This window comes from Berghia stephanieae, chromosome 10, assembly GCF_034508935.2.
Source record: "Berghia stephanieae isolate SIO BIC M18660-M18661 chromosome 10, UCSD_Bste_1.3, whole genome shotgun sequence".
Taxonomy (NCBI): domain Eukaryota; kingdom Metazoa; phylum Mollusca; class Gastropoda; order Nudibranchia; family Aeolidiidae; genus Berghia; species Berghia stephanieae.
Genome location: NC_088369.1, coordinates 2763424 through 2778423, shown reverse-complemented (window position 1 = coordinate 2778423; position 15000 = coordinate 2763424). Strand labels below are relative to the sequence as shown.

The window sequence follows — 15000 nt, the reverse complement described above, 5'->3', positions numbered from 1 at the left end:
CCATCACAACCACCACCATCACCACAACCATCACCACAAACACCACCAGGGACCAACGCAACGACCACCATCACCATCACTACCATCCTCGCCATCACCATCACTATCACACCCACCATCATTATTACAATCACTACCATCACCACCACCACCACCACAACCACAATCACAACCACACCCACAACTATCACCACCACCACAATCACCATCACCATAACCAGCACCATCATCACCACCTCCACCACCACAAACATCACCACCACCACAACCATCACCACAATGATCATCACTACTACCACTACCATCATCACCACCAGCACCACACCACAAACATCACCACCACCACAACCATCACCACAATGATCATCACTACTACCACTACCATCATCACCACCAGCACCACACACACACACACCACACCACCATCCACACCAAATCACCACCACACAACCATCACCACCCACACACACACAACCTCATCACCACACACCACAACCATCATCACCACACCACACCATCATCACCACCACCACGCCATCACCACCACCCCACAAACTCACCACCACCACAACATCATCACCACCCCACCAACCCCCACAACCATTCATCACCACCACCACACCACCACAACCTCATCACACCCAACTCATCCCACACCAAACCACATCACCACACACCCCCCACCACCACCACACACAACCATCATCACACCACCACACAACCATCATCACCACACCACCACCCACAACCCAACAACCAATCACCCACAACCACACACCATCACCCACACAACCCACACTCATCACCACAAACCACCCACATCACCACACACAACCACCACAACATCATCACCACCACACCACAACCATCACACCACCACAACCCACCCACATCCACTCCACCACCACCACAACATCATCACCCACCACCACCACAACAAACATTTCACCACACCACCACAACCATCATCACACCACACAACCACCACCCATCCCCACAACCACCACCCAACCACCCACACCCCACCCCCACCACACATCCCACACCTCACACCACACACCACACAACCCATCAACCCACACCACCCCACCACACACACCACCACCACAACCTACCAACACACCACACACCACACCACACCTACCACAACCACAAACCTACACCACCACCCACACCCACACCACTCACCACCACCTACACAACACCACCCAACCAACCATCACACCATCACACAACATACCACCACACTCAACCACCACACCACATCACCACCACACCCCACCACAACCATCACCACACTACACACACCACCAACCACACACACCACACCACACACCATCACACCAACCACCACCACCACAAACATCATCACCACCACCAAAATCACACCACCACAACCATCATCACCACCACCACCACCACCACCACACACAACCACCACACACACCACCACCACAACCATCATCATCACCACCACCACCACCAAAACATCACCACACCACAACCATCACCACCACCACCACCACACACAACCAATCACCACCACCACAACCATCACACCACCACCACCACCACCACCACAACCATATCACCACCACCCACCACAACACACCACCACCACAACCATCACCCCACCACCACAACCATCACACCACCACCACAACCATCACAACCACACACCACCACCACCACCACCACAACCACCCTCACCACCACCACCCCAACAACCATCATCACCACCACCACCACCACTCCCACAACCCTCACACACACACACACACCACACCACAACCACCACACCCATCACCACCACCACACCACCACAACCACATCACCCCACAACCACCACAACCATCACCACCACCATACCACCACACCATCATCACCACCACACCACCACACCACACCACCCACCACACCACCACACCTCATCACCACCACCACCACCACCACACCATCACACCACCACCACACAACCATCACCACCACCACCACCACCACATACACACACCACCCAACCAACACACCACCACCACCCATCACCACCACCACCACACCACACACCACCACACCACCAACCAACCACCACCACCACCACACATCACCACCCACCACCACAACCACCACCACCACACAACCACCCCACCACCACCACCACCACCCCTCCACAACCATCACCACCCAACCATCACCACCACCACACCACCACCTCACCACCACCACACACCCACCACACCCCACCACCACCAACTCCACACCACCCACACCCACCCCACCCCCCACACACACCATCCACCAACCACACCCCACACACACCACCATCACCATCACACAACATCACCACCACCCACCACCACCCACTCACCACCACCACCACACAACCTCACCACCATCACACACCATCACCACTCACACCACACCATCCACCACCACCACCACCACCACCATCCTACCACATCCACCTCACACACAACACACACCACAACACCACACCACCCACCCCACCACACACACCACACCACCACCACCACCACCACCACCACCACCACCACACCCACCACCATCACCACCACACACCACCACACACACCACCACATCACCCACCAACCCACCACCACCACACCACCCCACACCACACACCACCACCACCACCACACACACCACCACCACCACCACCACACACACACCACCACACACCCACACCAACCAACAACCACCACACCACCATCACCACACCACCACACCATCACCACCACCACCACCATCACCACCACCACAACCACCACCACACCACTAACACCACCCACCACAACCATCACCACCACCACACAACCATCACACCACACCACAACCACCACCACCACCCACCATCACACCACCATCACCACCACCACCACCACCACCACCACACACAACCACCACACCACCACCACAACCACACCACCACCACAACCACCACCATCACCACACCATCACACCACACCACCACCACCACCACACCACCACCCACACCACCACCACACAACCATCACCATCACCACACCACCACCACGACAACCACCACACCACACAACCACCACCACCACCACCACCACCACCACCACAGCCACCACCACACCACCACCAACACCCATCACCCCACACCACCATCACCATCACCACCACCATCACCACCACCACCACCACCACAACCACAACCACCACCCCCACCACAACCATTATTTCCACAGAATCTTACACTTCCAGGAGGTCGGTGACTACGTGTTCTACCAAAACAAACAGATGGATTTTGACGTGAGTATGCCTGATCTAGTTACTCTGTATGTCTGTATGTATGCGTGTCTGTTTATGTGTCTACTTGTCAGTATGTGTGGTTGCCTGGCTGTGTATGTCTGTTTATGTCTATTTGTCTGTCTTTCTGTCTGTCTATACATATTATATCAATGTTCTCATCTCTTTAACGTTTTGTTTTGTTTTGTTTTTTGTCAAGAACTTTGTTTTGTTTCTGCCCTGACGTCATCAGAGAGACGAATGGAATAAATGACAAAAGAGTTCTCGTTCCCTTCCAGGTCCAAATTCGAACATGGCCATGTGGCGATTTCAGGCAGAGGCGTGTGACGTGTGTGTCAGGATTTCTGGTGCATGACGGGAAGGACGTGCTCAGAGTGAGTCTGGCTGACGGCATCACTTTGCCACCTCAGATGAGACGGGCTAACCCTTGGCAAAGGCTTGCCTACAGGCAGTAAGAATGAACTTAACGCCACTACTGTCATTATCATCCTCATCACCATCATCATCATCATCATCGTCGTCGTCGTCTTCGTCAACATCGTCTTCATCTTCATCGTCGTCGTCATCATCATCATCGTCATCATCATCATATGTACTAAGAATGGGATCACTTTTAAGTGTCTCTCTCTCTCTCTCCTTCTCTCTCTCACTCTCTCTCTCACTCTGTCTCTCTCCCTCTCTCTATATATATCTATCTATCTGTCTATCTATCTATCTATATATCGCTCTCTATCTCTCTATATCTCTCTTCTATCACTCTCTATCTCTCTCTTCCTCTCTCTCTCTCTTTCTCTCTCTCTCTCTTTCTCTCTCTCTCTCTCTCTCTGTGTGTGTGTCTGTCTCTCTCTAATCCTGTATCTTTCTCTTTCTTTCTGCAATTCTCACCATACAAAATCTCCTCTGAGTTATTACTTATTACACATAAAAATCTGGGAGTAAAACGTCCTGTTGGAAAGACTCAAATTATAAAGGCTGATTTTTCCATTCCATTTAAATTACCCAATTGATGCTATGCGATTAGTTAAATAACTTACGACATCCGCCAGCCGGATATAACCTACCGACACACAAAACTATGTCTAACCTTTGACATTTTTAGTCTGATTGATAGAATTTTTATGGGACAGTGTGGCTCAGCGGTGAAGTATATGAAGTCCTATCTACGTATCCAAAAGGTACCGAGTTCCATCAGCCGCGCGCTGTGTGGCTTTGAGGAAGTCACCTCGCCCTAGCTGGCTTTGCTGACGCCTGGGTTATTCCAGTCTTCCCTTGGAATAGACCCTAAAGACAAATTTCCCCAAGGGGATGAATAAAGGGAATTTTATTTAGTGAGAATTACTCCAAAAAAATGGCTGGCTGAGAAAATAACAAAGAGCTGAGTGACATGAAATGCGTTCCTTCTATCGTCTAACTGATGTGATTAAGTGAGAAGTAATCACCAAAAGGGCTTAACAGAATGCCCCAACTGCCAAACTGACCCCCAAGATGTAGATCACCTTGTGCTCCACTGTCCTGTTACCAAGCTGAATGGAGGTTATGAAACCATTCACAAATGTGAAGATGAATTCAAGGCTTGGCTCGACGCGACAGATCTGAAAGTGTGACCCCACCATACGATACTACTACTACTATCCATTCCTTCCATTTATGAGTTGCGTTAAGTTATCAAGCTCACAACACCCGCCAGTCGGATATAACGTACAAACACACACAACGTGTAACCTGAAACGTTTATAATCTTGTTAATACAGTTTAGTGATAATTTCTCATTAAAATGGCTGACTTAAAAACAATAACAAAGACCGTCTAATAAAATAAAGTAAATGAAATTCCCTTTATTCATCCCATAGGTGAAATTTATCTCTAGGGTCTATTCCAAGGGAAATTAGAATAACCCATGCGTCAGCCGCAGTGCAGCGCCGCAAATTGAGCTCGGGCGAGGTGACTCGCTCAAGCGCGCAGCGGCGGGTGATCGAACTCCGTACCTTTCAGGTACGAAGCTAAGACCGTACCGCTGAGCCACGCTGCCCCTAACAAAGACCCGACAGGAGCCTACTTCATTGATTCTATAGAGAGAACGAAATTGACGTCACATTGCTCTTTGATCTTGATTTTAGCCAACAATTTTAATGATTAGTTCTCTTCAAATTCTATTAATCAGACTACAAACTTTAAAAGTTACACATCATTTTGTGTGTTGGTGCATTAGATCCGGCTGGTGGATGTGGTGAGCTTTTTAACCCGGCGCAGAGCATTGATTAGATAACTGTCGAAACCTGAACCCCCCCCCCCACTCGCATTCTTTCTTCCATAATACGCTTCAACAGTCATGACGTCACTTTCCTCGCAATGACGTATGGTAACTTAGAAACTGGTTCTAAACTATCGGAACAATGGCGGACGCTCGTATGAAACATTTCCCCGACGAGCATAAAAGTGTATCCAGAGGAGAAAAACATTATAAATATGATCATTTTTTGACTTTTATACATTCTGATCACATGACATATGAAAAGTTCTAGCCAGCATGAAGAATAAAAAGTACCGATTTTCTTTGTTTAGAACCACGCGAGAATGTCGCATTCATTACCAATATGAACTTAACTCAAGTCTATGGAAAATAAAGCAAAACAGTAATCCAAACAATGAATGGAAAGAGACGCAAGCGGCAATGAAATATGCGGGGAAGAAAGTGCAGGCTCTATTAATACAACTAAGAACAAACCAAATCGAACGCCTAACATCGCTATTAACGATCTATCGCGGCAACAAAAAGAACTTAGGATCAGGATACAAAACACGAAAGACTCGGAAGAAATAATAAACCTGAAAACGGAACGAAACAAAATACTGCATTCAATTCGATCACTTACAATAAAACACAGAAACGAGGAATTAGACAAAAAAGTGGAAGACATAGAAAAGTCCAAAAATAACGCATCGTCTATGTTCAAAGCGACGAAATCTCTGAACCGAAAACCATTCGAGAACCCAAAACTACAGGATAAATTTGGCAAACAGACAACAAATCCCAACGATATCCTTGACATTGTAACTGACCACTTCCAGCAGAAATTTCACAAACAAGTCTCACAAATATCGCCCTTCTCAGGAAACCCTAGAGACCTAAACAACCGCATCACAACAACTGAAGTTAGAAATAGCATAAAGTGCCTAAACAATAACAGATCCCCAGGCGAAGATGAAATTCCCGCTGAATTGCTGAAATGCGGTACCCTCTCCCTGGATCTGAGCATTGCAAACATAATGAACAAAACATTCTCAACACACAAAGACTGGGACATAAACAGCGGTGTCCTAATTACAATACAAAAACCAGGAAAAACGAAAGGACCCGTAAACAACCTGCGCCCAATAACATTACTGAATACCATAAGAAAAACACTGTCAACTATTGTCCTCAACAGAATTAGACCGAAAATAGAAAATTATCTATCACATAGCCAAAGCGGGTTTCGCCAAGACCGAAGCACATCGGACGTTGTATGGACACATAAATGGTTGGCAGCAAAGGCACTCAAAGAAAACATATCCATAACAATATCCGGAATCGATATGTCCGCAGCCTTTGATACGATCGACAGAGGAAAACTTTTGGAGATATTAACAGAAATAGTAGACGAAGACGAGCTCCGAATAATCCGATTTCTCATCAGCAACACAAAGATACAACCAAGGATATACGGGCCACAAAACAGACGCAGTTCGAAAGTAACATCGGGACCCCCCAAAGAGATAGTCTGAGCCCGATTCTGTTCACAATATACTTAGAACACGCTCTGAAAGAAGTTCGAAAAGTCATTCCAAAACCAACGACTCATATTGAGAATGCAATCCCTAGAGAAATCGCCTATGCAGATGATGTCGATTTTATTGGATCAACACCAGCAAATATAAACATCATACAAAATACCCTCATGAAATATAACCTCCAAGTCAATGCCAATAAAACCGAATTTACAACAATATCGAGGAACAAAGAGGAATGGAAAAGAACAAAGAAAGTCGGCTCACTAATTGGAGACACCGAGGATGTACAAAGAAGAAAACAGCTATCAAACGCCGCACTCAGTAAACTCACCAATGTATGGATTAGAGGTGACAAAATAAAGAGAAAAACCAAACTGAAACTGTACCATGCTCTTGTAAAACCGGTACTTCTGTATAACTGCAGCACTTGGGCGTTGACAAAATCCGAAGAAGAACATCTGAATGCCTTCCATCGCACACAGCTAAGAAGGGTACTGGACATCAAATACCCCAAAAAGATCTCAAATGAATCACTCTATAAGATCACAAAAGAAAGACCAATCTCCCTTGACATTTTACAACAACGATGGCAACTTTTCGGTCACATACTACGCAGGGACAAAAACATACCAGCAAACCAAGCCATGTCGGGATACTTCCAAAAACACGGGAACCTTTTCAGAGGAAGACCGATCACAACACTCCCCGTGATCCTAAACAAAAACCTCACAACACTTGGACAAAGCATTAGTCTCATAACGGCAGGGGACCTTGAAAATCTGAGAACCCTAGCAGAGGACCGGCAATATTGGAGACACCTCACACAGGAAATACTGGAAACAGCCAAGGCGACCCGATCTTTCGGTCGAGACGCGAAAGACATCTAAGTCAAGTAAGTCAAGAACCACGCTGCTCGCCGTTGCTGGGCGACGTGACATCAGACAATTGAATCCAATTGTGCGGCCATCTGGTCTTGTGGTATGACACTCGCTTCTGGATCGGAAGGTCCTGGGTTCGAGTCTCGTTCTGAGCGGCATAGTTCTACTTACTTACTTAATCCTCTTCGGGCCTTGAGGCACATAGGGCATCCACCAGACATCTCCATTTTTTGCGATCGGCTGCTTTTGCGGTGGCTGTATTCCAGGACAGGCCTGCTTCCTTTAATTCTTTCTCCATGGTCCTTCGCCAGGTTTCTTTGGGTCTTCCCCGCTTTCTCTTCCCATCTGCTGTCCAGTACAAGGCTGTCTTGGGAAGTGACCCTTTTTCCATTCTGGCCACATGACCCAGCCAACGCCATCTTCTTCTTTTTATTTGGCTATCAATGCTAGTGCTAGTGCTAGCTTTCTTTAATAGATCCACTGTTCTTATTTTTGTAGGCCAAAATAAATTAAAAATTCTTTTTAAACACTTGCTCTGAAAGGCTTCTAGTTTCTGGATTAAGGAGGATGTTATTTTCCAGCTTTCAATTCCATAAAGCAGTACACTTAAAACATTGCTCTTGTATATTTTCAGCTTTATCTTTCTCATTATTTGCTTTGATTTCCAAAAGTTTTTCAGCATGCCGAAAGCCTGGTTTGCCTTTTGAATTCTGTGCTTGATATCGTGTTCTGCATTTCCGTCGTCTGTTATTTTGGATCCGAGGTAGGAGAACTCTGTTACCTCTTCAATTATATGTTCATCTATCCTAATTTCACTGTCATGTTTTGGATTCACCCTAATGTACACAGTCTTATCGAAATTTATTTTCAGTCCAATTTTCGAGGCGTTCTTGTGTAGTACGTTTAGTTTCTCTGAGGCGTCTCTGTGTGTACTGGAAACTAACGCGATATCATCTGCGTAGTCTATATCTTCCAGAAAAGATGTCAGTGTCCAGCGAATGCCTCTCTTCTTACCATCAATTGTATTTTTCATGAGCCAGTCTAGAGCCAGGATAAACAGAAGCGGGGAGAGTATGCAGCCTTGTTTTACACCAGTTGTTACATTAAAGCTGTCTGTTAAATTGTTACCACAGATCACTTGGCATTGGTAGTTGCTGTACATTGCTTTGATTGGGTTGACTATCTTCATCGGTATACCATAATGGCGGAGTATTTTCCACAGGGACTCTCTATGTAAGCTGTCAAAGGCTTTTTCAAAATCGACAAAAATGGTGTAGAGGGGGCTGTTCCATTCAATGCTTTGCTCCAGGATTTGTCTCAGGGTAAATATGTGGTCACTACATGACTTCCCTTTTCTGAACCCTGCCTGCTCTTTTCTAAGAATGTTTTCAATGTGAGGTGAGATTCTTTTCAGAAGGATTCTATTAAAAATTTTGCTCGTTACGGACAGGAGTGTGATTCCACGCCAGTTAGCACAATTTCCTAGGTCTCCTTTCTTGGCTATTTTATGGATGATGCCTTTCTGCCAATCCTCTGGTATTTCTTCCTTTTCCCAAATGTTGGTGAACAATTTACTGAGAATTTTGGACATTTCTTGCGAGTTCGCTTTAAGCATTTCCGCAGTGATTTTGTCAATACCTGGGCCTTGCCATTTTTTTGTTGTTGTATTGCCTCGTGCACCTCATGCTCAGTGATTGGACCAAGATTAACCTCTACGTCCATTTCTGCTTCTGGGATATCTGTGTAAGAAGATGGGTCTGGTCTGTTCAGAAGGTTTGCGAAATATTCTCTCCATCTTTCAATTTTCTCCTTTTCGTCTGTGATGACACTACCATCTTGGGATTTTAATGGTTTCTCTTGACCATAACTTCTGTTTCCCGAGAGCTTTTTTGTGATTTTGTATAGTGTTTGTGTGTTTTGTCTTACAGCTGCATTTTCTGCTTCAGTTGCTAAATTTTCTGCAAAATCTCTTTTGTCTTTCCTTGTGGATTTTTTCACTTCTTTATCCTTCAATGAGTATTCACTGGATAGCCTTTCTTTCAGTCGGGGGGATTTAGCGTTCAGGAGATTTAGTTTGATTGATTTTCTTTGGTTAATGAGCTCCCATGACCTTGCTGATATCCAATTCTCTGTATTGGATTTATTGTGTCCTAAGTGTTCAGTGGCACTTTCCTGCATGACGTGGTTGAAATCTTGGATTGTCATGTTTGTAATATCTTGTATTGCACTGAATTTGTTTCTTACTGAGATATTGAAATTGTTTTGGATATCTGGGATTTTCAATTTATCTGTGTTGAAACGTTTCTCCTTCTGTTTTGCTATTTTTGTTTTCATCAATTTAGTAGAGATTTTGGCTGTGACAAGATGGTGGTCACTTCCAATGTCTGCCAATCGTCTGACTCTGACATCGTTTAAGCTGTTCTTCCATTTTCTGTTGATAATTATATGGTCTATCTGACTTTCTGTTTTCCCATCTGGTGATTTCCATGTCAATTTGTGGATGTTTTTGTGTGGGAAGAAAGTTCCACCAATAATGAAGTTGTGTTCTTCACAAAATTCTGCCAGTCTGCTTCCATTGTTGTTCATTACCCCTATGCCCTCCTTTCCAACGGACTGATTTGTTTGTGTATTGCCAACTCTAGCATTAAGGTCTCCGATGATCATGAGCATATCATGTCTTGGAATGTTTTCAACGGCCATTCTTAGAATATCGTAAAATTCTTCTTTGTTTTCTTCATCTGAATCCTCTGTAGGTGCGTAGCATGTGAGGATTGATAGCTTGGTGTATTTTTGAGTTGTGTCTTGTGTATAAAAGTCTTTCACTTATCGGTTTCCAATCCAATAGTGACTTGTTGTTTTGCCTGGCTATCAAGAGGGCAACACCTTCTCTGTGTTGGTCATCCTTTCGTCCTGACCAAATGATCAGGTCGGCATTTGAGAGTTGGCGCTTCCCAGCTCCTGTCCATCTTGCCTCTGATATGCCTAGCAAATCGATCTTGTAGTTCAACATCTCGCGCTGGGCTTGTGCCAGTTTTCCTGTTTGATATAGGGTCCTAACATTCCAGCACGAGACATTGAGCTTGCGTTTTGGTGACAACAGATCTGCAATCTGGTCGGGGGCGTCCTTTCGGCTTTGACCTCCTACCGTCATGAAGCCAGTATTCTGGTCCGCTTCTCTGCTGCCGCCGGTTGTGGATTTACGTCTGGTTTCTGTTTCTGTAACAGTTTGCTTTTTATGAGGTGGGTTGTTAACCCTACGCTCAACCCCCATTCCTGGAGGGCCGGTGGATTACTCTTCGTCTGATCTCTCCCCCTTTTTTCTCTTATTAGAGGTCCGAGGTTCGAGATACGCAAGCCCTCCCACCACGACAAGGTGATAATCCGTCGGGAGAGGCGGCATAGTGCAGTCCATGGAAAAGGCTCTTTACTCACATTCTCTCATCATACTCATATGTAAAATAAGTACCTGACTGTTAACAGCATTGTCTCTGTCAGAAAAAAAATATTATAATATCGCCTAGCAGGCGTCGTGTCTTTTTCTACACGTTACGTGTTGCTGTTTGTCAGAGACCTTTTGTCAGAGCTTTGAGCACGTTTAGTGGATATTGCGGTATACAAAAACTCAACTTTTATTTCTCTCTATACCTTCCCTCAGTCATCACAATAAGCTGACCTTGACGACAGACGTGAGAAATCTCCCAGACGGCACCAAGGTGGAAGTGGAGAGAAATCGATTCATTACGGTAAACACTTCCTCTCGAAAACACAGCGGTCAATAGTAGTAATAATAATAAATGATAATAATAAAATAATAATAATAATAATAATAATAATAATAATAATAATAATAAATAATAATAATAATAATAATAATAATAATAATAATAATTAATAATATATTTATTAATCCAAAAAATGGAAATTGATAATAATAATAATTAAAAAATAAAATTTAATAATAATAATAAAATAATAATAATAATAATAATAATAATAATAATAAAATAATAATAATAATGAAACAACACAATAATAATAATAATAATAATAATAATAATAATAATAAAAATAATAAGAAATAAAAAAGAATGAAATATGATGAAATAATAATAATAAAATAATAATAATAATAATAATAATAATAATAATAATAATAATAATAATAATAATAATAATAATAATATAATAATAATAATAATGAAACAACAGCAATAATAATAATAATAATAATAATAATATAATAATAATAATAATAATAATAATAATAATGATGATATGATGAGATGATGATGAATGATGATGATGATGATGATGATGATGATGATGATGAAGTAAAGATAATGAAATGATAATAATAATAAAAAATAATAATAATAATAATAATAATAATAATAATAATAATAATAATAATAAATAATAATAATAATAATAATAATAATAATAATATGTAATTCTGTGACCAATTGGAATAATCTAAAGTTTGAGACAAAAAATTCTAATTCAATTAATATTTTTAAGAATGCCATTGATAAAGATATTACCAACATTTTATTTGATTTTGACTAATGTACCATGACATTGGATATTAAGGTATTTTGTATAACAATAATTTGAAACTCTCGAATGTACAAGTCGGACCTGCCAAATGAATGTAAATAAAGTAAATTATACTACGAATATTGAATATGACACTTATTTATGTATTAGATATAATAATAATCTCACTGTCCTTGGCACTGTCCTTGGTCTCCATCTTAAGACCACTTCGAGAAAGTCTCCCCTCTTTTCACTTAATTAATTGCGCACCTTTTTAGAAATACCTAGTATTCTATTTTTATTCGTGCTTCCTTACAAAGGAGCATACTAATTTCCTGCCAACCAATGTTTTGTTTATTCATCTTAACTACGCCACTACCACTACCACATTATCTCATTCATCTGTGGTGTTTTATTCATCCTGTTTTGTTGATAAAGGGGAAACCCGAAACGTTCATTTGATCTGTTTTTGTAATTAAATTGAAGCTTGCATTCAATTTCACATTATTATTTATTCCTTGGGGTAGAGGTTACAAAGGAATTTGTTAAAACGTTCTCATATATTATTCACTGAATATTTCTCATCACTATAAATACTGTATAACTGTATAACTGTATAACTGCGGCACTTGGGCGTTGACAAAATCCAAAGAAGAACATCTGGATGCCTTCCATCGCACACAGCTAAGAAGGGTACTGGACATCAAATACCCAAAAAAGATCTCAAATGAATCACTCTATAAGATCACAAAAGAAAGACCAATCTCCCTTGACATTTTACAACAACGATGGCAACTTTTCGGTCACATACTACGCAGGGACAAAAACATACCAGCTAACCAAGCCATGTCGGGATACTTCCAAAAACACGGGAACCTTTTCAGAGGAAGACCGATCACAACACTCCCTGTGATCCTAAACAAAAACCTCACAACACTTGGACAAAGCATTAGTCTCATAACGGCAGGGGACCTTGAAAATCTGAGAACCCTAGCAGAGGACCGGCAATATTGGAGACACCTCACACAGGAAATACTGGAAACAGCCAAGGCGACCCGATCTTTCGGTCGAGACGCGAAAGGCATCTAAGTCAAGTATAAATACTAAAATAATTCAAACCCCAAAAATTCCCAGGTTAACTCCCCATCTGGTGCCAGGATCACAGCCCATCACCAAGGCGTCAGTCTGGGTTTTGTTTTGTCAATTCCCCCCACCTTCCGCAAGGTAAGTCTTTTAACTCCCTTAATGACGGTGTTAGGATTTACTCTAACGTATACGGGATATCCTCTCTCTCTCTCTCTCTCTCTCTCTCTCTCTCTCTCTCTCTCTCTCTCTGCCTCCCTGTTTGTCTCTCTCTGTTTCTGTCTCTCTGTCTCTCTATATGTGCCTCTCTCTGTCTCTCTGTGTGTCTCTCCCTGTGTCTCTTTCTGTCTCTCTGCCCCTCTCTGTGCCTCTCTCTCTCTCTGTCTGTCTGTCTTTCTCTCTCTCTCTCTCTCTTTCTCTCTCTCTCTCTCTCTTTCTGCCTATCTACCTCACTCTCTCTGTCTCTCCCTCTATCTCTCTCTGCCTCTCTCTCTATCTATCTATCTATCTATCTCTCTATCTCTCTATCTATCTATAATAATATATATATATATATATATATATATATATATATATATATATATCCAGCCCAAAAAGAATGCCAGTTGCATGTTGGGCATCCTTTTTGTAACACCCTTACAATATCCGATTCGTCAATGCAATTAGCCATGTAAGTACTCATTCAGTCTGAGTCGATTGAGGTAATATTATGTGTAAAATGTCTTAACCAAAAGCATAACGTCGGGGCGAGAATTCTTCATAACAATTATTGGGTTATCAGTCCTGTAAATAAGTAGACGTAGGTTTGTGAGTCCATAACAATTATTGGGAGATCAGACCTGAATATAAGTACACATCCTCTAAAACCATTCTGGCTATGTTGTCTTGTGGTATGACACTTGCCTTCGGATCAGAAGGTCCTGGGTTCGAGTCCCGCTCCGGGCAGCGCATAGCTGACTCCTTGAAAGAGGCTCTTCACTCACATTATCGTACCGTACTCAGGTGTGAAATGAGTACCTTGCCGTGTACAACGTTGTCTCTATCAGAAAAATTGTAATATCGCCTAACAGGCGTCATGTCTCGTCCTACATGTTAAGTGTTTCAGGTGGTTAGGGAGCCCTTGTAAAGCGCTTTGAGCACGTTTACTGGATATTACCCTATAGATAGTTCAAGGATGACGTCACTCAGGCCTTTGTTATTGTTTTTGCCATCCGCGTTTGTGAGTTGTTCTCACTAAACTGTATTAACCTGACTATAAAAGTTCATGGTTACACAGAGTTTGTGTGTTGGTCCGTTATACTTCCGGATGGCAAAGTTGTGAACTCCTTGGCCAAGCGCATTCTATCTATACCTGGTATCATTAAGCGTTGCTTTTAATGGGGTGTGGGTTGAGGGGAGGGGGGGGGGGATCTGAACTTTAAATGATATCTTATTATATATT

The 15000-nt window shown here is 42.9% G+C and overlaps 1 protein-coding gene across 1 annotated transcript in view; it reads left to right on the top strand.

The window, feature by feature from the left end:
* LOC144955905 (von Willebrand factor D and EGF domain-containing protein-like) overlaps positions 1-15000 on the top strand; it is a 36343-nt gene that overhangs the window by 14640 nt on the left and 6703 nt on the right. Inside the window, exons 9-12 of the mRNA XM_078886165.1 lie at positions 3231-3294; positions 3570-3742; positions 11596-11683; positions 13611-13700. Coding sequence (XP_078742291.1) covers positions 3231-3294; positions 3570-3742; positions 11596-11683; positions 13611-13700 — 415 coding nt within the window. The remainder of the gene's footprint in view (positions 1-3230; positions 3295-3569; positions 3743-11595; positions 11684-13610; positions 13701-15000) is intronic.